Source organism: Stenella coeruleoalba (assembly GCF_951394435.1).
Source record: "Stenella coeruleoalba genome assembly, chromosome: X".
Taxonomy (NCBI): Eukaryota; Metazoa; Chordata; class Mammalia; order Artiodactyla; family Delphinidae; genus Stenella; species Stenella coeruleoalba.
The window spans coordinates 108,960,708-108,985,697 of record NC_137152.1 but is presented as its reverse complement, the minus strand read 5'-3'; the positions used below and the strand labels follow the sequence as shown (position 1 = coordinate 108,985,697).

The 24,990-nt window shown below is 41.6% G+C and overlaps 1 protein-coding gene across 1 annotated transcript in view; it reads left to right on the top strand.

Annotated features, from left to right (window-relative positions):
* Nucleotides 1-24,990, top strand: part of GPC3 (glypican 3) — a 444,101-nt gene that overhangs the window by 9,049 nt on the left and 410,062 nt on the right. The window contains exon 2 of the mRNA XM_079911642.1: nucleotides 21,513-21,674. Coding sequence (XP_079767768.1) covers nucleotides 21,513-21,674 — 162 coding nt within the window. The remainder of the gene's footprint in view (nucleotides 1-21,512; nucleotides 21,675-24,990) is intronic.

Genomic DNA, 24,990 nt, shown 5'->3' with positions numbered 1-24,990 from the left:
TAATGAACTTTATATGCTATCTCTGCATAAATATTTAAAAGTTTTCCATTCATTCTTTGCTTCAACCAACATTTATTGAGCACTGATTCTATGCCAGGTACTGAGCTGATGAATAAGATAAACCATTGCTTAGGGAGGGACCCAGTAAGGAAAACCATGGATGTCAAGGCAGCATGATGAGCTGGGTGCCCAGTGGGGATCTGGGTGCTGCTGAGCTATGGAAGAGGGTGCCTAGTTGCCTTAAGTGGGCTGTCCTGTACGGTATGTGCAAAGGTACAGATTTAAGAGACAAAATGACATATTTGTTGTATTGGACTAGTTTGGCTTGTTTGGAGTACAGATGTGGGGAAAGTAGAGGAAAGATGAAAAAGAAAAGTAGGTAGGAGATGCTGAGGAGTTTTGTTGGACTGTATCCAAGGCTGGTGAGGAGCCATGAAAACATTTTAAGAAGAGGAAACGCTACTTAGGATGGAGGATAAGTGGGGAGTGAGTGGTGGCAGGGAGTTTTAATAATACACGTGAAAAGCCAGGGCAGTAACTAGGACAATAAAAGATAAAGTTGAGAGAATAGAGGAAGTAGAGTAGACATGACTTGGTGACTGGTTATGAGGACAGAAGGGAGAGTCTAGACCTTCTAGTTTTGCGGGGTGGTGAGGCTACAGCAGATAATAGGTGCTCAGTAAATATTTGTTGAATAAATGAGTGAAACACAGGAGGAACATATTTTTGAGGGGTGAAATAATGAGTTTGATTTTCAACAGGTTGAGTTTGAGGGGTCCTTTGATCATTGAGGCAGAAATGTCTGGTAGGTAGTTGGGGTTGTGTGTTGGATAATAGAAGAGAGAGCAGTCAGGGCTGGAGATAACATATTTGGACATTGTCAGCATGTAGATGGTAATTGAAAACTGGGGATAGATGAGATCACTGGGAAAGAGTGTATATACTCTTCTGGAGTTCAGGAGAAGCATAGTTGGGACTCATCGACATATAGGCTCAAGTTGGAAGTCATGGGTGTGGATGATATTTTCCAGGCTTTTGCATGTGACATGTCTTAAAATGTGTTTTGCCAACATCTGGCGAGTTTTTTTAAAAACTGCCAAAGACTTTAAGAACTCTTTTGATTAAAAGTATGAGTATATGTTGTCATAGTCCAAGACTTTGCAAATAAGATAATGTACTCCAACACACACACACACACACACACACACACACACACACACACACACACACCCCACACATACTTCTGTGTAGAAAAATACATTAGAATCAACGGATCAGATTTCTATTATTTTTGATAGCAATAATTAATAATTATGTGTGTCATTTAAACTGTTTGAAAGTCGTTGTTACTCTTAGCAGTGGGTGGTCTTTCACAATCATACATTACATTTATGTCTGGAAAGCCTTGTTTTTATATATCTTATGTGCAAACAATGCAGCCACTCATAAAGTGTCTGCAGGTTCTGAGTTCCACAGATCGGCTTGGTTCCAACATGTAGGCCCCTCTGGCTCTCCCCCTTTGGAGAAAGAATGCTGTAATACTGTGTAGCTTTGGAGCTCTGGTCTCTATTCCATTTCAGACTGGGCCATGCTGGCTAGCCTTTGAAACATGTGGTTCCAAGCAAATGCTAGGAATACTTGTGTAATTGGGCTGATCTTTACTTAAGTGTCTATGGGGATGTGATATTTTTTTTTTGGTTGGTTGGGGGAGAGGATTGTATAATTTTCTGTTTCTCTGGCATAATGGTTTCTTTAATTTCCCTGTTCACGAGTTTACCTTCATCAGGGTATCTATTTTCATTCAACATAAGCTTGAAACTCCTTGTTCTTAGGTAGATTTTTTGAGGCTACTTTTAGGTTGATGGAATAGTTTGGAAGGGCCACAAGTGAAGAGCATGAAAACTACAATTTACTGAGTGCCTACTGCGTGTCAGTTGTTTTATATTTAATCTCTCATGTAATCTACACAGCAAAGCTGAAAGGTAGGTGATGTCATGTCCGTTTCACAGATGAAGAAATTGAGGCCCAGAAAGGTTTACTTTCCCAAAGGTTGTGTAAGTGGTGGAGCCAGGATTTATTATACATCCAGATTTGTCTCACTCCATAGCTCATGCTCTTTCCAGTGTACACACTGGATTACGAGGGGAAGGAATATGGTCTGGATATAAAGTCTTTGACTTAAATTCCCACACTCCTTTGACTTTTGGGATATTGTACACGCTGGGTTCCCCTCCTACTTGTAAAACTGATTCTTTCTTTGCTTGTTTACGCTCTTCCTCCCACCCTTTATTAGATGCAAGTGTTCCAGTGGCGTTTGTCCTTTGCCCTTTCTGTTCTCTCTTTGTTCATTCCCACAGCCATTCCCATGACTTCATTATCTTCGCTGCTTGAATGACTCCTCCATCTCTTCCCAACCTGACCTCTTCCTTGCTGTCCAGTTCAGTATTTCCCGGTTTCCTGCTAGATATCTCCATCCAGAAGTCCTGCCAGCACTTCACTTTCAACACAGTAAAAAATGAGTCCATCATTTTCTTTTCCTATCTGCACAAACCGGCCTCTCTCCAACATTCTGTATTTCTGGTGATAGCATCTCTGCTTGGGACCCAACTTGAAACCTTGAAATCATCTTTGACTTTTCTTTTTACACATCTCACATCCAAATTAAATGGCCAAGTCCTGCGAGTCTCCCTCCATCATGCCTCTCACTCTTATCCTGTTGACATGTGTGCCCTCTATTTAAGCGTAACAGGCTGGCACTCGTTGCTGAAAGGACCCTGTAGTTGTCTGTCTCCCAGCCTCTGCTTACAGACCACCTGACTGTCTTCCTCTCATCAGTGCCTGCTGCCGTCTTACCCACTTTTCAAGGTGTCAGTACAATGTCATCTTCTTCATGAATCACTTCATGTTTCCCCATGACTAGATGTGATCCTTTCTCCCTTTGAACCCTGCTATCAGTGAACTTCTCCCATGGCCTTGGTTCTCCTTTGCTCTCGTAATTATTTATGTACTTTTCTCTTCTTACTAGAGCCTTGCTCGTTAAAGTGTGGCCCATGTACCAGCAGCATCAGCAGCATCTGGGAGCTGATAAGAAATGCAGAATCTTGGTTCAATCCGGGGTTTCGGCACCAAAAAAAAAAAAAAGCAGAATCTCAGATGCCATCCCAGATCTACTGAATCCGAATTTGTATTTTTTAACAGCATTCCCCAGGTGATTTGTAGGCAAATGTAAACCCCTTGTGGGTAAGAACCTTGCACACTGAAGAGAGGGTCTTGCTTGTAATAGATCATTGTTCTTTTGATTTCTCAAGTTTGTGCTGTGCCTCAGCTGTTTATTCATTGATGGGGATGGGTGGAGTCGGGGAGGATGGGAGGAGGGGGAAGGAGAGAGAGAGATTCAGAGTGTTGGGGGGAGAGGGAGAGAAGGAAGGAGCATAAGAAAGTGAGAATGGGTGGGCTAGAGAGAGCCTACGGGATCTTTGCTCATTTGCAAATAACTTCGTGACAGTTTGAAAAACAGTCTTTGCTCCTCTAGATGGATAGAACCTCTAGTCTAGGCCTTGGCTTAATTTAATGTGGCCAGAGGCACATACGACTTGAGATCATTTTGCTCTTACCCTAGGGAACTATTGGTTTCCCACGTCCTCTTTTACTGGCATTCTGAGGTGTGTCTTCTCTGGCCACCCCCAGAAGTCAGAGTGGAGCTCCCGAGGAGTTTCAGAGAGCCATGGGAGAACTGTGCTGAGTGTTTCAAATAGTCCCTTCTGTTTTCAGAAACAGATTTTCTGCTTTGTCTTCAAACTTCAAAGTCTATTTCTGAAATAAAGGTTTATTTCCCCCCATGGAATTCTGAAGGTTTTATACAAGTGTTAATTTCGAAAACCCAAGTCATTTCTTGCCTTTGAAACTTCAGTACTGTGGGTCAATTTAATAACATTGCCTGAAGGTTCTTTTGGCCTTCAAAAGCTGTCAGATTGCCTTTTTGTTCTTTGAGAGAGTAAGGTTGCCTCATTCGCAAAGCCTGAAGGTGATATTGGAACCAACATTTATTCAGTCATTTGTAGTCTTCCCCCACCCCTCAACAATATCCAGTTTTATTTTCAAGTTAGGTCCTAGTGGCCATGAGATGTTTTACCAACTAACAATTTTGGGAAAATTCCCCAAAAGCTCATCAACATTTCATAGAGTGGTGATAAGAAGTGTAGCCCAAGTTACTCTGATGCCCACGGTAAGGGGAAGAGTGGGTCCCCCCTTCATCGTCTGTTGGCCTGCTCCCCGTCTTCCCTTTTCGCCTTCCTCTTTTCCACCCTCACACTCTCTCAAGTGGTTATAGTTTAGAACAGAAGGTGTTTTATGGTTTGTTATATTTATTGAATGCTTTTGTGTTTCTCGTTCTCTTAAAAAAATAGATGAGTGGAATGTTTTATATTTTCCTCTCTATTTTAAGTTGTGTTTCCTTTTCCTATAGGTCCTGATTTCCTTTTCTCCCCTCTCTTCCCCCATCTTCCCCTGCCTTCTCCACATCCGCTTGCCCTCAGTGATCCTGGAGAGAAAACAGGCTTTGCATTTCTGCCCACATATTTGGGTACCTGGTTACTTCTCTTGGGATATTGTGAAATTCAATTCCTTAGTTTGGAAATGAAGAGGTCTAAAATATGCACTGATGCATTTACATTCCACTTTCTAAGAACTCTGAGTATTTAAAAGGCTTTTTGTACAGATAGGACAAGGCTAAATATATCTGACTTGAATACCTCAGATCCTTGCAATGTAGCTTACATTCTCTCTCACTTTGTCATAATTCTCAATGAATGCAAATTGCATCTCTGTTCTTAGAAATCTCTTTTCTTACACTGAATGCCTTTCCTTTTTCTAAAGATAAGGGAGCCCCTTTGAAAGACTGCTACTGTGGGGTAGAACTGACACCTACCTTGTAGGCTAACCAAATTGTAGCCTGCTTTTCCCTGATGAAATTATCACGTTTCAGAACATTGTTTCATTTGTAGGATTTTAGTGTCCTAGTTTCAAATTTGACTACAGGTTAGAGAGTGTATTCCAGTTGGAGTATTCCTTGGTATTTTTTTCTTTGTGTTTACACTTTGGGGATCTTTGGTTTGTCCTGTATCTATTATCTCTTCCAAGCTTGGCCAAGGTTGTTAGGTTATGCAGTTATGTATAAATATTTAACAAGATAAGTTAGACAAAATGTGCTTAAAGATACTTTAGCCCCTCCATCCCCCCACCTCCTCACTGCCCGGGCCCCAGCTCAGTTTTTGTGTGGACTCACAGATGGTTGCTTTATCTCAGATGTTTAGATTTGGAGGACATTCCTTTGCACTTTGCTTGATGGACACAGTGAAATGGAAGCTTTTCAGTCAATCTTGCCTACCAAAATGGTAGCACCAGTAACAGATAACATTAGCCTCCTCTTCCTTTTTTTTTTTTTCTGACCAGTTACCCAAAGTCCCCTAAGCCAGAGAGTTTTAAGTATGAGATTGTGTGTTTTTTAAGAAAATATTTTGGATAAAGGCTAATGTTCTCAAGTCAGGAATAACAATTAGTACCATTCATTAATCAGGGGCATGTTTTGACTTTGAGTCCTGGCTAGGAAATATAAACTGTGAAAGTCACACGTATATATGAACCTCAGGCAAATTTATGACTTGTCAGCCTTTTAAGGTTAAATTCTTAACCCCAAATTGGGGCTGGCTTTATATGTGGAGTTTGGCACATTCCTCTGGGCCACTGAACAGCCCCCTCCCTGAGCCCTTTGCTTAACAGCAGCTAATGGCCTAATGAGCAAGAAGGATTTCTGCCTCTTATCAGCTGCCTAAACAGCAACAGGAAGGCTGATATACAGAGTGTAGGTCAAAACCTGAGTTCTTGAACCAAAAAACTACAGGGTCAGTTGAAAACTCTGGATACGTGGCATCTCTGTAGTCATCAATACCAGTCAGGAAAGGAACTGGACACTTGAGTTCAAACAAATAGTAATAGTTGTCCAAAGTATGAACAGTCTCATTAATTTTGCTAGTAGTTCTTTCCTTCTTTGTTTAGCTCTTCTATAAATAGCCTTCATATAGTCTTTAATGAGCTTTTGGTTTGTGCCTGGAGGTTGTTATGGTCATGTGGCCAGAGTGTCTGATTGTCAGATGGTGATGATGGAGGCAAGGGTATTTATGTTCTGGCCCAGATTTTGGAAGGGGCTGCCAAATAAACGTAAATAGATATCTACTACTACTTTTATTTCTTTTTAAACTGAGTTTTTGAATAAATATGCGCTCACTCGCACGGAGTCAGAGAAACCTTGGTGCTTCTTCCTACTCTACTCAGACCTTTAGAGTCATTGCTTGTTTCTTAGATCCACTCGGAATCCAGGCCCAGACTCGCATAGAATAAATAAATATTTTAGGGTATTCTGTGCCCAATCATAGTGAAAGCCCCTTGACTTTCATCTTCTGCATTTGCATTTTTTTCAGAGACAATAATGCAAACATTTTTTTCAGATTCTGTTCTGTTATTGAAAATCCTATTTACATAAACAGGCATTGTTGTGGCTTAGGGAAGAATGTGGGGTCCCATTCCTTAGCTCCTTGTATATCTTTGCTAAGGCTTGTCTAAATAGAAGTAATGACGCTTTAGTCTAAGCAGCTTTTCTCATTTAGGTAAGCAGGGCGGTTTGAAATTTCAGTTTACTCGATAATTGAGTTTCTTCTTAATTATTTCAGGCATGCAGGTTGCTCTCTTGATAGTAAAGACCCTAAAAATCTAGTAATCTCCTCAGGCATCCATTTGGTAATAAAATCCTGTGCATTTTCAGGGGTTAATTTTCATGACAATTGTGCACCCCTCCCTACCCTCAACCCAACCTCCACCCTTGGAAAAATTCTGCTATCTTTTAGGGTTTTGGTCTCACATTTGCAAAAAAACACTTAAAACTATATATAAGGATGATGCTGGAATTACTGGATCTAGAGAAAACTTAAATGTATTCAGATTCATGCTCATTACACAACTTTCATTTAGGGTTTTTAATAGCCGTGTCATATTTCTCAGAAAATCATCTGCCCGGCTTTGCCAGGCTTGGTTTTCTGCCCTGAATGAAAAACTGAAGATCAGCAAAAGCGGAGCCTAACTATCCCCTATTCTATCCTTTTTCACAACAACAAAACAAACAAACAAAACAAAACAAAAAACAAAGAAAGAAAGAAAAAGAAAAAAAAATCTCAGAGGTCATCTGGTGTAGAGTGAGGTGGGGAAAAACGTTAAAAAAACCCCAAACAACTCAAGCTCCCTTCACATCTGCTAGTCATTCCCACTGCTGTGAGTTCAATTCAGCAAGTTTTTATTGAGCACCTGTGGTGGGGGCAGTGCTAATAATCATTAACATTTATTGAGCCAGGCGCTATGCTAAGCCCTTTATGGGCAACATCCCATTTAATCCTCACAATAGAACTACCAGGTGGGTGTTATTATTTCTCCCATTTTACAGATGAGAAAACCGAGGTTTACAGAAGTTTAGTGACTTGTACAAGGTCAAATAGCCACAAAATGAATTAAATCCACTCAGTCTGGTTTCAGAACCATGTTCCTAATCACTACTCTTGTGGTGGGCTCAGCATTTCTGGGGATTACTTCTGAAACCAGTTTTGAGAACCCAGTATGTGTGAGATGCTGGGGATTCGAAGAAAAAAACTCCCCTCTCTCTGTCCTTGGTGGGGGAGGCAGACATGGAGACAGATGAGGACCATGCATGGAGGGTCTCCGTAACTGTTGAGGGTAAGGAGGAGGGCCTTGGAAGAGCGATGGCTTGAATCTGTGGGAATGCTGCGTCCCAAATGCAGCTCAGCAGCCTGGGGTCACGGGCATTTGATTTTCCCGTTCAGTGAAGGTTATCGTCTCTGAGTTGAACTGCCTCAGTGACTGCATCAAACTGTTTCCATCACTGCCCTAGTTGACTGTAGCCTCAGCTACCTTGAACCCCGCACTCCTTAGACATACATAGGCGGTCAGCATGGTTTTGGGAGAACTGGCTCCATGGTTCCCATGTCATTTCTACTTTATTTCAGTTCTTTCTCGAAAACAAGTAAAAGTTAAATGAGGCAGACATTCCCAAACGAAATTGCTGCAGTCTTGAGAGCTGGTGGCTTTCAGGAGGCAGGTCAGACTATACTACTAGCAGCCCACAGGGAGATCCTGGATCCAGGCTTGGTTCTTTCAGCTTGATCTGGGGCCCTCCTGGCACTCCCTCTTGGAGCCCACGCTGGGCTCTGGAGAGCTCTGTATCTGAATCACCCCCAGCTTGACAGGAGAATGAAGTTACTATTAGAAATTTTTGAGTTTTTCGGTGAAATCATGGGAATGGAAGGCAAATCCCCAAATTACCTGTTTGGGTAATTTATTTTTGTTTTTCATGGCTCCCAAAGAAAGCAAGGAGGAAAAAAGTCACTACTGAGCATCATTGAAAACTCTTTTACGTGTTGCATTAATGCAACTTAAAATTTCCTCAATTTTAGGAAACATTTGGTTCAGGGTAAAGTGAATTCACCAACGTGTGTGTGTGTGTGTCTGTGTGTGTTTGAAACCATATCCTTTAGTTTCCAATCTCAGCTTACCCAAAACTCCTTGTGCCTCCAAGTTTCTTATAGCTGCTTTGCAGTGGTTTGCTTGCCAATTCCCCTCCCATGCACTTTCTCCTTCATTAAATCTCTTCCACAGAAGGGGTTGCCACCAAGTCTAGACTTCAGTAACAGGCAGGAGGAGGGCCAATTAGTGAAGATTTTGATTCATATTACATGAGAGTGGGGGAGGAGAAGGAGGCGGAAAATCTGTTCTCCTCAGTCCTTCAGATACTCAAGTTCTAACACAACAGTATGATGAAGTTGTGTAAAATTACTGGAGCATTTACACAGCTAGTCCCCAAGATGGCATAAATGCCACAGCACTAGAGCGTGTCAGTGTAGACACTCAGATCAGCTGAAGGATAGGAAAAAGGAAAAGATCAATAACGTTGTTTCTCACTCAGGGATCAAGAGTGAGTGTTTGATTTTCTTTTGGTTGCATTTTGCTCAGGTGCAGTGTGTATGTTGTACTAACAAGGCAACCGACTCCTTTTTCCACAGGTCCCTATCATGGGGAAAGGGGAAAGATAAAATAGAGGGCACAGATTATTTACAGCAGCTGAGAAAGTAATTACAAGGTGCAATGGCTTGAAACTGAAATTTAGGTTAGCCATTAGAGCTGGGAGAAGCATCTTAACAGTAAGGGCAATTGGACATCAGAAAGATTTGCCTGAGAGCTGGTTAAACAGCGTCTCCAGAAGTGCTGGAAGACTAGGGCAGGTGTAATGTGAAGAGAAACTCCTACCAAATTCAGGGTTGGGCTGGAGGCCCAGACTGATAGGCATATGCCATTGCTGCCCAGCTCTCTTTGTGATTATTTGATTGCTAATAGCTTAAAATGCTTTTTCTCATGTATACAAAATACACCTAATTTATCAGGCTTAAGAAAACAAACATTGTTTTTTGAATTTTGTTTTATTTTTTAAACAGCAGGTTCTCATTAGTTATCTGTTTTATACACATCAGTGTACACATGTCAATCCCAATCTCCCAATTCATCCCACCGCCCCCCCCCCATCCCCGGCCCCGCTTTCCCCCCTTGGTGTCCATAAGTTGAAAACAAACACATTTGAGCAGCGAGAATGAGGCATTTGGATTAGTCTGAGCACCCTCCTAACAGACTTTCTGGAATATGAACCAAGGACTGAGGCAATGTTGTTATTTTTTTGCTTCTGCAAGACTTCCGTTTTATAGTATGGGACTATGCTGTTAAAGTAACATTTGGGCTTCATCAATATGACTTTCTCAAGGCTGAGCATAGATAAAATTTGGTTTTGGCCCCTTTGATCTTTTTGCAATCTTTCCCTTTGACATCGCCCCATGTCCCTATCCAGGTGTGCTGGGTTAACTCCCCCACCACACCCCCTCTTTCCTGTGCTCCAGGAAGCTCCCAGGTAAACTCTTTAGCCTTGAGGTATGAGGGAATGACTCAAGGAACGTTTCGCTTTAAGACAACACCTGATGAAATTGCTTAACCAAGTAGTAAATCACCCACGATGAAACCTTTAGACATTACTAGGCAGGTACTTATAGGTGGGAGAGAGAGGGTGTACTAGTTTCCTAGGGCTGCCAGAACAAATGACCTGAAATTTGCTGGCTTAAAACAACTGAATTGATTAGCTCACAGTTCTGGAGGCCAGAAGTACAAAATCAAGGTGTCCGCAGGGCTGCATTCCCTCCAAGGGCTCTGGGAGAGTCCTTCCTGGCCTCTTCCGGCTTCTGTGGGCTCCAGGCCTTCCTCGGCTTGTGGCTGCATCATTCCAATGTCTGCCTCTGTCTCCACATGGCCTTCTATTCTTCCTGTGTCTCTCCTCTGTGTGTCATTCATAAGGACATGTCATGGGATTTAGTATTATCCAGGATGACCTGTATTATCCAGGATGACCTCATCTTGAGATCCTTAATTTAATTACACCTGCAAGACCCTTTTTTTCCAAATAAGGTCACATTCACTGGTTCTAGGGGTTAGTACATGGACATAATCTTTTGGGGGGGCACCGTTCAGTCCACTACAGAAGAGAACTTTCTGGGCCTCTTGAATCATCCCAATTACCAGAGTTCTCTACTCTAAGGGGAACTTGTTCTAGGGAAGCAGGAAATGAAGGCATGTGTTTGGGAAACATTAAATAGGAGTTTAATTCTCACAACCACCTTGAGAGGTAGGTGTTATTGTTCCCGTTTTATGGATAAGGAAGCTGAGGCTCAGAGATTCAGTAACTTGCCTAAGATCACACAGCTGTTACGTGGTGAAGCTGGGATTCACAACCTGCTCTGATTCCAGAGTCCTTCCCTTTGCTATTGCGTGCCATCCATCAGGAAGCTGTCTGACATTAGTTGGCCTCTGGAGACAAAGGGGTATACAAAAGGGAATGTGGTTATTACATGGGGTGAAGCACTGAAAAGGCTGAGTCGTTGGTCTTTGCCTTGGCCTCATATCCATGTTCATGTATAGCTATTGTCAAGTGCTATTGACAGAGCCTTCTTAGAAGGGCAGAGGCAGGTCTTTTGCTTCTTTTGTGTCCTCCCAATGCCTAGTCTAGAATGGGCTTAGTGACTATTGATTGACCTATAGTTGGAAGCAGACTCTCAGACCTGAAATTGTCTGCAGGGTCATCTAGTCAGGCCCAGATCTGAAAAGGTATTTGGTTGAGTCGCACAGCTGATTTGGTAGCAGAACAGATAATAACACTTTAGGGAAGGGTTCTTCCCCCCCCCCCCCCCCCCGCCATGTGATTTCATACACAGGGGAAATGGCCTAGCACTTAGATTGGGCCTAGGGTGTTGAAATTCTCAGCTATGCTTCAGGTCTGCGTATTTGAACATTGTATCTGAAGAATAAAAATTATACATCTCCTAAAAGATGGGATCTCCGCTACTTATCTGAGTAGAATAACAACTAGTGAAAGAGTGACTAGGGGGAGACAGGAAAATTGCCTTGGTTTAGTCCCTCTGGCAGAATTCTAAAAGATTCTTTATCCTGGAACTTCCCTGGTGGCACAGTGGTTAAGAATCCACCTGCCGATGCAGGGGACATGGGTTCGAGCCCTGGTCTGCGAAGATCCCACAGGCCCCGGAGCAACTAAGCCCGTGCACCACAACTACTGAGCCTGCGCTCTAGAGTCCGCGAGCCACAACTCCTGAGCCCGCGTGCCACAACTACTGAAGCCTGCACGCCTAGAGCCTGTGCTTCGCAACATGAGAAGCCACCGCCATGAGAAGCCCGTGCACCACAACGAAGAGTAGCCCCCTCTCGCCGCAACTAGAGAAAGCCCGCGTGCGGCAACGAAGACCCAATGCAGCCAAAAATAAATAAATAAAAAGATTCTTTATCCCAACTGGCATATCCTCCAACCCAATTTTGTTTTTATTAGGGTTTTTACCCTGTCTAAATAATGTGGGGGGGGGTGCTGGAGGGAAGAGTAGAAGGGTGAAGAGGAGGTGAGAGAGAACTCCATTTTGGGCTCTGAGGATTCTTTAGTTTTCCTGGAATACTGTTCTTCTACGAGTTGCTCTATTAGCATCAATTAATCTGACCTGGTTCCTTTAAAACTGAACTCTCTTGAAGTTCTGGCATTGTTTCCAAGTCAAAGGGGAGGACATCAAGCCCAAACGTCAGCGAGCCCCTTGAGATACAAAGATAAGTCAGTCAAGGGTCTTTCCCTGAAGGAACTTAAATCTAGTGAAGATAAGGCATGCAAATGTAACCATGATGCAAGTTAGAGAGTGTGAGAAGTGTCTTTATAAAGGATGCAGAGTGCTATGGGAATTCAAAGGACAGAAAGCTTTTGGAGTGCATCTCTGCCCCCGCAAACACTCTCTCCTGTGAGAATCCAATCCACAGATAACTCAGAGTCAATTATACCTCAGGAAAGCTGGAAAAAAATGTAAAAAGACAACAAACAAAAAATAGCCAAAGATAACTAGGAATCCTCTGGTGGCGGGGCTCACATACTCCTCCTTATCCGGCCCCAGCTACTTTCCACAAGCTCGCTTTTCCCTCTAGCCTTACCAGGTTCCTTGGCAATGCCTGTATATGCCACCCACTTTCACACGCCTGTGTCTTTGCTCCGTTTTTATTTTTATTTTTTTTTTTTGCGGTACGTGGGCCTCTCACTGTTGTGGCCTCTCCTGTTGCGGAGCACAGGCTCCGGACGCGCAGGCGCAGCGGCCATGGCTCACGGGCCCAGCTGCTCCGCCGCATGTGGGATCTTCCCGGACCGGGGCACGAACCCGTGTCCCCTGCATCGGCAGGCGGACTCTCAACCACTGCGCCACCAGGGAAGCCCTGCTCCGTTTTTAAGAAGGAGAACGATGTGATCAGATATGTACTTTAGCAACGTCTCTCTCCGGCTTCGGTGGAAGAGAGGGTAGAGGCAGGAAGGCCAGTTTAGAGGCTGTAATAGTTTTCCAAGTGAAAAGAGGTGAGGTGATGAGGCCAGGATGGAAAAAAGATGAATGATGAGGGACATTTAAAAAGCATAACCAGTAGGATTTAGTGACAGTTGGCTATAGGGGATGAAGGTGAATGAGGTGTCCAGAGTGACCTAGAAGTTTCTAGTTATTGATAGTTTGGGAGTCCATTTCCTGGACCAATCTGTGAACCCCAGGGCAGGGACTGTGGCCTGTTCGTTACTGTATTCCTTGGGTTGGGCAGAGACCCTAGCACAAAGTAGGCATTCTGTAAATGTTGTATGAATGAATTGTTCACCACTTTGGCAGGCTGAATGTAATCAGTGAATTTGTGTTCCCAGAGCACATGTTTGACTGCTGCTTGGGAATGTGGTCCAGAAAGAACCTCTTTGTGGGAGAGTGTAGTGATCTAGGGATTCAACCTTTACTGGGCATGAAATGATATGCAGTTAATTGACAGTTGGCAGTAGAGATAAAGGTAATTCGTTCTTTAATTCTCAGGCTTATCTCCAGGGTTGCTTTAAACTCCCAGTACTCCAGTGTGGTAGCAACATTTTGGCCTGCCTTTTACAGAGGCAGAGTCTGTCACGGCCCCAGGCATGATCTTTGCTTTAAAGTCTGAGCTCGTGATACCCAGGTGTGCCCTCTGCAAGGGCATGTTCTTTCAGGCTAAATAACAGAAGGGTAACCTTCATCTGGGTTCCCTAAGACGATTTCTTCCACCAGCAATCCTCACTTTCCCCACTGGTTTCAAATGCAGCCATTTCTTTCATCTGTATTCCTATCTTGATTAGTAAGAAATTAATGAGCATGTAAGATTTGATTTAGATAATGATTAATTAGGGGAAAAGGCACCGTTCTAATAGCAAGTCACTGTTATATGCTAAGGAAATTAGTTAATATTTCTGGATGGCAAATTGACTTGTCCTCTGTTAAAAAGAAAACCTTTTAGAAATGGTTGATACGTTATTTTTTCGTTCATTTGTAGAGCAACCTGCACTTAATCCTTTGGATAATTCTAATAGGCATCTATTATTTTCCCTATAAGTCATGAAGCAAACCAGTTTTGGATATCATTCATTCCTTTGTTTAATATTACTTTAATGATAATATTACATTATTATTTTTAGCACAGCATACTTTCGTTAGGAAAAAAGTCTGCCATTCATAAAGCAGACCTTGGCAATAAAATGTGTGAAATCATCATACACACACACACACACACACACACACACACACACACACGTATATATATGGAAAGGATTTCAGTTTTCATTGTTACTGAGCCCTGACGATTTAGTCTCTTCTGTTGCTGTTTGAATATGTTCTATCTGCTTTTAGAAAAGTATAAGGATCAAGGTCTACATTAATACTTCTTTTGTTCTTTAGTGTGTTTTTAAATGTGATTTTTGACAATTTATAGTCATTAGCTAAAATTGCAGTGTAGTAAAATAACTAACATATAGAACATAATAAAGGTAATTGGAGAATCGGAGGGCTGGAAGTGACCTTGAGGGGTTATTTAGCTCATTTCCCAATTTCAAGCTGTAAGACTAATCTTCCTAAACAGCACCCTTCATCATATTATACCTCTGCTTGAGACTCAACAGTGGTTCTTTATCGTCCATGGAGTCAAGCCCATAGTCTTTTGTCTGCATTCAAGGCCCTTCACGCTCTGGCCCATCTTGCCTGATAAGCTAGCTATACCCCAGATTCTAGTTTCTCTCCAGGCAGGTTAATTTTGCCCCACTATTCCACAGGTGCCAAATGCATTTCGCCCATTGGCCTTCTCATCTTTTACCGTGTAGCTCAAGCCCTACCTCCTCCTGGAAGTCTTCTTTGACCCCTAGAGCCTCTGGTGAGCATGTACTTATCTAGCAAATGTTGTCTATAGTACATATTTGAAAATTCCACTTTATTGAAATATAATTTATAAATAATAAAGTACACTCATTTTGAGTGAAGAATTTACTGAGTTTTGACAACTTTATATACCCATGTAACTACCACCCCAATTAAAATATAGACTATTTCTGTCACCTCAGAAAATATACTGCATATTTTGTCACCTAACCATATATCAGCTTTTACTGTTCTCTAGCTATTTTTGTGTGTGAAAGTCTGGTCTCTTAGCATGAATTTGTTTTTTGTTTATTTTAATTTTACTTAACATATATTGAATATTTACCTTGTACCAAGTAAGCTAAGAGCTTTACATGCATAATCTCACTCAGTCCTTGCAACAACTCTGCAAGGTAAGTGGTATTGATAATAGGGACGAAAAGGCGTGTAGAGGTTACATAATCTACCCTTGGTTGCAAGCTAGTAAGTGGTGGGGCTAGGACTAAATTGTAAGCTACTTGACCAGAGGGACCATAAGTGTTTTGCCTACCATGATGCTGGCCTCCAGGCCGTTAATACTTACTGACTTGGAATAAAATCCAATAGAACAGATACAATTAAACAGCCTCATGTATAGTGTTCACTGTCCTCTTCCAATTAGGGACAGAGCTCAGGCCTGGAATGGGGTCTCCAGGTGAGTGTGGTGCACCTGTGACTGCATGGCAGAGAGGAACCGAAGTCCCAGTCCTGGTGGAGGTGGCTAAGGGAAACCAGAAGCAGCCTAAAATGTCAAGTCCTTGAATGGAGCCCAAAAGAGTCAGAACTAGGCCCAAAGGAGAGAGTCTGTGTTATAGGTCAAGAAGGCAAGGCCACAGGTAGCCAAACCTAAGAGATCCCCTTACACAAGAGTACACGTCAGGAGGGAGCTTTCGGTGGACCCCTGTGATTCAGCTTCTGGAAGGGAAAGCAACTGGTAAGGGTGCCCAGCTTGAATACACATGGGAATAATCCTCCAGAGAAAGGCTTCCATAACTCAAATATCCCTTCTCAGTTGGAAGACCCAGAACTGGGCCCACTGTGCAAGCGAGACATTGTCTCAAAATAACTAGAAATAAATTACTTTATAGTTTCTTCAAGCGAAACATCTATTTGTGAATCTTCAGGATGTTTGGAAATTGATTTTTGTGGTATTTTAATATATTTTTCCAAGATCAAAGCATACAGATGTAACATTTTCAGGGTCATCTGTCTCCACTCCTCCTTTTTAGATCAGACAGAAAGTGTTCTTTCTGTGTTCTCAGTCTGCAGCCCTCATTAATGCACCACTACATGCACAGGGCTGCCTGAGATCGCCGGGGCATCCCAAAGGAGATGGGAGTCATTCTCTGCTCTTCAGGAACTAAAAATCTAGGAGAGGAGATTATAGTATGAAGGTACTTTTTAACCCTCCAGAATAAATGGGAACTAGCAGCCCTGTAATGACTTCAGTTATTTTATTTTATTTTTTTAGCATCTGGGAATGCAACTTATTAAGCCCTAAAGAGTTGAACCTTTCTGACTCATTCGAATAGTCAATTGCTAAGTCTTCTCCTTATCTCCATCCCAGGCTATAGTGCTTGTCTCTATTCCCATTTCCCAGCTGAGTTCCATTTTTACAAAAAAAAAAAAAATGTGAGCATCTCTTTGCCGAGTGTGGTCCGTGATTACTTTTCCTTCCCATCTAATAAAGGAGCTATTTTCCCTTAACCTTCTTTTGTTCCTGACATACTTAAAGAATGCTTTGCTACTTACTATGTCTTTTGTAAGTTACATCTTATTTCTTGAATTGGCCTTTCTGCTTTTATTCACACAAGTATGTACCAGTTCTCAGTGTACCTCCTTAGTCATTTGCCCTCGGTTCTACTTTTTATTCATCCCACTTGGGATTTGGTGCCCAGAGTAATTCTTTGTTTTGTTGATAAGGATTCCCCTCTAAATTCTTTCTCTCTTTCTTTCTGTTTTGTGTGTTCTTTCTGTCTTGTTTCTTTCATGGGCATGTTCATGCATTAAAATGGTTATATTTCATTTTTGTCATTTCATTTAGGTGTGTCTAGCTCTCCTGGCCCACTTTGTTCCTTATGCTATCATGTACTGAGGCTTATTTTAAGCTGGCCTGTGAGTTATATGAAATTTACTTAAAACAAAATGTTTTTCCCTTGGGCATTTATTTCTCTCCTTCCTGGTTTGGAAATCGTGAATTCTTATCAGAAATCGTGAATTCTTATCAGTTTATAGATGTTTTATTTCCTCAAATCTATAGCTAACTCTTAGCCCCCAGATCAGTTATACTGGTTTATTGATTAACCAGGCTGTGATAAGTTGGTGGGAGGATAAATATTGCTATATATACATTTCTTATATTTGGATATAACACGTACCTTTCTTCATGACATCTGACATGTTTTCCCATAAGTTCTCATTTGAGGTTTTAGTCCTTTAAAGATTTTGGCTAACCGAACTCCTGAGGTCGTAGGAGTTTATACAATGATGAGACTTGACCACCTCAGGGAAGGGGGGTACCCCTATGCATGCTCTAAGTTACTTCATGAATTATCATATTAAGGCAAACCAAACTGGCGTCATGGTCATTTAAAGAGTCATTCCTGGGCTTCTGTTGGTACATTGAGTGGCAGTTTGTTACCTTCTAAGATGTAAGCAACTCACAGCGCTTCACAAAGAAAAGATCTGAGCCCTATTATTTTTAACTCCCACTAGCTAGAGCTGGTGGGAGTTAGAACAGTACCAAGAGCCACCCTGCCAAATAAACCCTACCATTCTTGAAAACTGGAAATCATCACCAATGGAAATTTAGCAACACAAAGAATTTTATCTATAACATTTGATTTTATGAATGTATGCAAATACAGGCATTTTAAACCACACACTATTTAGGCATCAGTATACTAAGAAAATAAACTGGTGTTTGGAAAGTACCTGCTATATAGGATTTTTCATATCTACACATGTGTCCCAACTACCCTTGTTTAAATCTAGATTAGCCACTTGTCCCCAAGGGGACTCTTTCCCTACTTGGTCCAATAAACTGAGTCAGTTTCTACTTCTAGAATGGCATTACATTTTGTAACCTCACGTAGAAAGAACACAGTGAGCTAGAACTAGCTCTGTTTTTTTTCTTTTTCTGAAGATAATCATAAAGGCTTTGAGCTTAGACCCTAGTTAAAATCGGTTTAAGGCTCGTATATGAGATTGACATTTATAGGAGATAAATCTGAACTCTGCGTCTCCAGACCCCAAATTGTGTTTTGACACATTAAACATCACCTTTGCATCCAGTACTACAAACTGCAGTGCTGCGTTAGGTTTGGTGATACACGTTATCCATGCTCTCCTTTACTACTTTTGTCAGCAGCTCCCTTAAGGAGGAGGAAGCAGAGAGCTTGGAGTCAATACTGTGGACTCCAGCAGTGACGTCTTGTGAGGTTGAACTTGATGAATTTCATTCCTCAATGAAGAAAACTTGGACACATACATTAGGGCCATGATAACTGGAATTCCTAGGGAAATCAGAGATTGTAACAAAAGTAAATTTTCTGGTAACTTAGGGCTAACTAGTTCCCCCCACCTTTTTAAAAAAAAAAACAAACACCTCAGTCATTGAAAAGCTGTCTAAAACGTCTGAATATGCTTTCTAGCCTCACTTCAGTAAGATTTGATGTTTATTATGAAAGCTTACTTTGCCGAGGACTTTATGGAACTTTGGGGGTGTCCACCCTTGGGGGGATATCCCATATACATGTTTTGTCATCCTAGATAACTATGTCGCTTTATCCCACCCAGTTATATGCACTAGGTATTCATCTCTGTTAACCCCTCTAGACAGTGTGCTCCTTGGGATAAGGACCATGTGTCTCTTGTTGAAAGCTGTACCTCTACCATGTAGCACAGTGCTTGGCACACAGAAGATATGTTACACTGGGTCCTCTGAGAAGCAGATGCCAATATAGCACTAGATGTGCAAGAAGTTTCTTGGGGAAAACACTTGGGAAGGAAATGAGCTGTTCGACTGTGGTGTAGGTCTGACCCCTTTGGAGGAGAGAGGGAAGGAAGGAAGGTTGAGTAGAGAGAATGTAAACTGCAGTACAGTTTTAAGAAAGTTTTGTCAGGGTCAGTGGGGAGTCCTCAAGCCAAAATGCCTTGTCAGCAAAGTCCTGTGTCTCACAGGACTTGGCATCTTTGCCATGCTGTCATTGGCTGGGAGCAGCCCCTAGGGATCGTGGCCTGGGCACAACATGGCGTTGAATTTAGAGCACAGCCGCTGGGACCGTTCGGCAGTTATACTCCCTGTGGTAGGAGGTCTGAGATGCACGTTTTCATGGCCACCACAGAAGAGCTCAACAAATGCTTATTGAAGGGAAAGTTTGAGTAAAACAGGAGTTACAGAAGAAGAAGGAGATTGGACTTAAATATGCATTGAGCCCTAATATTTGCTAGTATTGGTAGAGGATATAAAATCTTGGGACTCTCCATTGCTTCCCTCATTTCTCCTCAAATGTCGCCTTATGAAAGAAGCCATCCCTGATTACCCTACATAAATAGAAGCGTCCCTGCAATCACCACATTCCCTATCTACCTTACTTTTAAACATTAGAAAACAGCAGCTATATTGAGGTATAATTGACATACCATAAGCTATACATATTTTAAGGGTGCAGTTTGATAAATTTGATACATGTTTACAGCCATGAAACAATCATCACAATCAAAATAATGAACATATCTATCACTCCTCCAAATTTCCTCACTCTCACCTGCTGAACTGCTTCATCTCCGCCAACAACCGCTGAACTGCTTTCTGTCACCATAGATTAACTTTCCCTTTCTAGCTGGAACCATACAGTATGTAATTTTTAAAATTTGGTTTCTTTCACCGAGCATAATGTTTTCGGGGTTCATCCATGTGGTGGCATGTATCAATAGTTTATTTCTTTTTATGGCTGAGTAGTATTCCATTGTGTGTGTATACCACAGTTTGTTTTCCCTTCCTTACTTAGTTTTATTTTCTCTGTAGTACTTATCACTGCTTGACCTTACATATGTAGTTTGTTGTCTCCCAGAATATAAGCTCCACGAGGGCAGGGACCTTACAGACTGCTGTATCCACAGTGCTTGTCAGATAGTGGATACCCAATAAAATATTTGTTGAATGACTCTCACCTACTCCCATGGCTTCAATTTTCTTTTATATGCTGATGACTTCCACGGATACAGAAGTGTGTTGAGTCACCAGCGAAGAGCTGAAAACAACAAAAAGGGGTTTTTTTTATGGGGAAACCTGGTAGATGATAATCATTAACTGAGGTACGGAATACAGGAGATGGAACTTGTGTGTTCGTATGGGACATATTGAGTTCAGTTTGGGGTCTGCTGAATCTGAGATTCCCACAGAGTAGTTGAAAATGTGGGATTTTGGAGCTCAGAAGAACGGTGAAGGCAGGATTAGAGAGTTCAGCAATCACAGGGGTTAGGTAAGATCATTGGGGTTGGGCAGAGATGTAGAATGAGAAAGAGGGTCAACAACATTTATGTGATCGGCAGACGAAGAGGAAGCAAGAAAAGATAGATAAGAATAGCCATAGTGGGACTTCCCTGGTGGTCCAGCGGGTAGGACTCCACGCTCCCAATGCAGGGGGCCTGGGTTCTATCCCTGGTCAGGGAACTAGATCCCACCTGCATGCCACAACTAAGGGTCTGCATGCCACAACTAAAAGAACCTGTGTGCAGCAGTGAAGACCCAGCGCAGCCAAAATAAATAAATTAAATAAGTAAATATTTAAAAAAAAATATATATATATATAAGAATAGCCATAGCAGTGGGGGGGCGGTGTATGGGGTGTGTGTGGATAGGTTTAGTGAACTGGGTAGATTCACTAAAGCAAGGCGGGGGGAGTGTTTTAAGGAGGGATTGGTTAACTGTGAGGACTGCAAAGGGTCACATTGGTTGAGGACTGAGAAGAGGTTCTGATTCCCTAACTTTGGGATAATCAAGAAGATTATTCATTTGGCAAATCTTTATCGAGATACAGAAATAAAAAAGCATTCTGCATCATAAGGGAGCTCAGGAATTCAGAGGAGCGGGAGGTTGGCATTTGTGCTAGAGCTAGAATTGTTGAGTTGTAAGGGATTTGGGTGGTTGAATGTTAATGTTGGCAACATTGGATTGCCCAGACATACATTTCATTAGGAAATCATAACTGGAAGTTTGAAAGTGGCTTCTTGCTTGTGTTTTCATTCATAAATTATAATCAAGAAAAAGAAATTGTAGGAGTGAAGATTGGTCTTTTAACAGACAAATTAAATACTGGTGTTCAGTGACGTATACTTTGTGCTATAAATTAGTTTATACAGCATTTATGAGTCAAACCTAGGCAATTAATTCTTACAGTTATTCAAAAAGAATCAGTCATAAAGATAATAGGGAGAAAGCAGGGATTAGTTAAGGTAAACGCTGATTTTGGATAATCAAGATTTTACTGTGTTTTACAAGAAATGCATTGTTTTGCCTTGTTTGCCTCGTGTGTGTGTGTGTGTGTGTGTGTGTGAGACACTGTGCTTACTGAAACATGAAAAACTTGTTTGTTTCAGGATCAGATTTGCAAGTATGTCTCCCCAAGGGCCCAACATGCTGCTCAAGAAAGATGGAAGAAAAATACCAACTAACAGCACGATTGAACATGGAACAACTGCTTCAGTCTGCAAGTATGGAGCTCAAGTTCTTAATTATTCAGAATGCTGCAGTTTTCCAAGGTGAGTTCTGGGGATCATTTGAGATGTGCTGCTCAATGGCATCATTATTTGGGCACTGGGCTTTCAAATGCTAAGTATAATTTATAAATTACCATTCCAACATTAATACTTGTCATAAAAACCTCCCAGTGAGGGACTTCCCTGGTGGTGCAGTGGTTGCGAATCCGCCTGCCTATGCAGGGGACACGGGTTCGATCCTTGGTCCGGGAAGATTCCATATGCTGTGGAGAAACTAAGCCCGTGCGCCACAGCTACTGACCCCTCAAGCCACAACTAGAGCCTGTGCTCTGCAACAAGAGAAGCCCGCATGCCTAGAGCCTGTGCTCTGCAACAAGAGAAGCCACTGCAGTGAGAAGTCCACGCATGGCACCGAAGAGTAGCCCCAGCTCGCCGCAACTAGAGAAAGCCCGCATGCAGCAATGAAGACCCAACACAGCCAAAAAATAAATAAAAATTAAAATTAAAAAAAAAACAACAAACCTCCCAGTGAGAGAGTCTGGTTAAGGAAAAACATGGTTTTTAGAGAAGCTGCATTACAATCTTTGGAAAGGTGGGTATTGTCAAAAATCATTGTCTAAGGACATTCTGTTTACCTGTATGTAAAGGATGAAATCTCTGAAGAAAGAATAAATGGTACTTTCCCTCCACTAGCCCATAAAACTTGTTTAAAAAACAAAAATGTTTACTTAAATACCAGTTTTCTCCAGGAGTTAGTTGGATATTTGTAGAACATGCACAAGCTCTTTCTGACCACTGGGACTATTTCCATCTAAGAGGGAAAAACTGGCTTAATGGCCCTACATTTTCTCATTTGTGTGAGTGATTATCCTTTCTCTTTTTCTGAGTCTCAGTCCTTAATATACCTGTGTACGACTGTAAAAGATAGCTGTTGTGGTGTTACCAGAATGGGTAGGAAATTACATTTCTCCTTATTAACTTGTAGGACTGTCATAGCTGGATGGGGAGTATCTCCCTTGATTCAGAGACCCAGCTAGGAGGATGATGGTAGTGGTGAGAGCAAACACTTATATAGCATTATGTGCTAGGTACTCTTTTAAGTGTTTTACATATATTAATTCATTTAATCCTCACAATAAACCCTATGAAGTAAGTAGTATTATTAGTTTCCCCATTTTATGGATGAAAACTCAAGGCACAGAATGGTTAAGTACCTTGCCCAAGGTCACACAACTAATAAATGGGGAAAGTAGGATTTCAACCCAGTTGGCCTGGCTCTCAGAGTGTATGCTTTTAACTACCTCGTTATGCCACTTCCTGTGAAAGAAAGTTAATTATGGATATTGGGGCTTTCTTCTATCCTTCCTTAAGCAGGTGGAATCAGCTGCCTTTTTCTTGTCCCATAAGGAGAGAATTGGCACCTTTATAAGAATTAACCTGTTTGAATTGTAAGGTGGGTTGATTATAGTTTCTTTTGCATATTATAATGAAATACTTAGAATAAGCTGAGAAAATTATTCAAATTAGCTAATAAAACATACATTCACAACAGTTTCTTGGGTCAAAGCCTCGGGATGTTGGGTTGATTATATGAAGTATAATACAGAAGCTTGAAGTATTTGTTAACCTATTTATGCAGTCAGACTCTTGTGAAGAGTTTGTTGAGACTAACAATTTGGCAAAAGAATGAATAATTTAAGCTCATTTTAAAAATACATGTACCATTCATGTACTTCTTAGATTGATTTTTGGAGCTGAGCTACTAGCTGAAAGTAGGGTGATAAGAAGTGATGTGACATGAGGATCTAGTTGAAGTGGAGGGCTGAATCTTACTCTATGGGCTGTGGAGGGGCTTTTCTAGAATGGAGTATTTGTGATTTGTTTCATTCCCAGAATAACCAAGCCCACAGATGTTATCTTACCATTGCCTGGCTGGATGGGGGTGGTGGAGTGATCACGCTGGTATTCTAGCGTGAAGAGTAGCTGACGTGGCTGTCTATCTGAGGGCCTTGCATGTCAGCATTCACATCTCTGTCCAGTTCTGCATTTTGCATGTTGTGTTTTCTAGTTCTGGAACAGCATAAGACTAAGAGAGAAAGGAAGTTTTGACAAGATTTTGATTGGATTAGCTTCCAGATATGGCTGCTATAGAATGGAAGCTGAACGCTTGTCATGTGAACAGAGGGTAGGGAGTAGGGGGGCAGCACCTACTCGTTCTCTGTTTCTCTCATACACACGCACACACACACACACACACACATACATATAAATATATTATTTCTTAAATTGTGGGGGCAGGCAGAAGGACAACCCTAGCAAAGGAACACGGAGACAACTAATGTCTGAACTCATTGCCGGTGCCTTCTACCTTGTCACCATATGTACTCATTCTTTATCTTGTCTCATTCTCTCTTCTTATTCTTTTCCTGCTTCGCTCTTAGAAAAAATAAACCCCATAAGAACCAAATAAAACATGGTCCCAGACCTCAAGGCAATTATGCCATGTTTGTAGAGACACTGCCCCAAATCCTTTCTGTAGGATTGTCTCCTTGTCTGGAGAGACAAGACTAAAATCAGGGACTGCTACAAGATGATGTATTACTGATTGCTGAGAAAAAGAGAGTATCCACTTTTTTCTTATAACTACTTAGTAGTCCAATGAATTTAATTGGCGGACACAGTTGCTTTTTCCCTAAAATACACCCCCTCCCCAAGATTCTGGTAGAACAAATTGTTGAGAAAATTGCTCCAGTACTTAACTCCTATGAAATTTGATGTGAGCTGTTTTCACCACGTGAAATTGAAGATAGCTCATCTTGATATTGGCCTAGATCCACAATCTCTTTAGGGTTCCTTCACTAGTTCACATTGGGGGTATTAAGCAGTGAGTGCTTTCTGCAAATATGTGCACAGTTTCACGAGCAATCCTTACTGCCTCGATTTGGAGTTTATGTCTTCGTTTGCAGGAAGCCTTTGCCCTCATAAATGAGCCTGGGAACCTTTGCTACAGTAGTTGGAGTGCTCTATTGCTAATGTTGTCTTGATAATGATTGAAGCATTTAAAAAAGTTGTTCTCTATTTTCAATCTTTGCATTGCCTCGTTTCCTAAACTTAATTTACTTTGATGCGCTTAGTAAAATGGGGCAGCACAATCGTTTTTTGTTTCTGCTTAATTAATTCTTTTTTGAAAAACTTCGCTGAAAGTAGATTTTCTTCTCTCTTTTTCTTCTCCCCTACCTAATAATGATGATGATGATGATGATAATAGTGACAGTTATATTAAGTGCCTACTATATGATGCTTACTTTTACATAATTATCTCATTTAATTTTCCCAGCAGCTCTATGAGGTTCATACT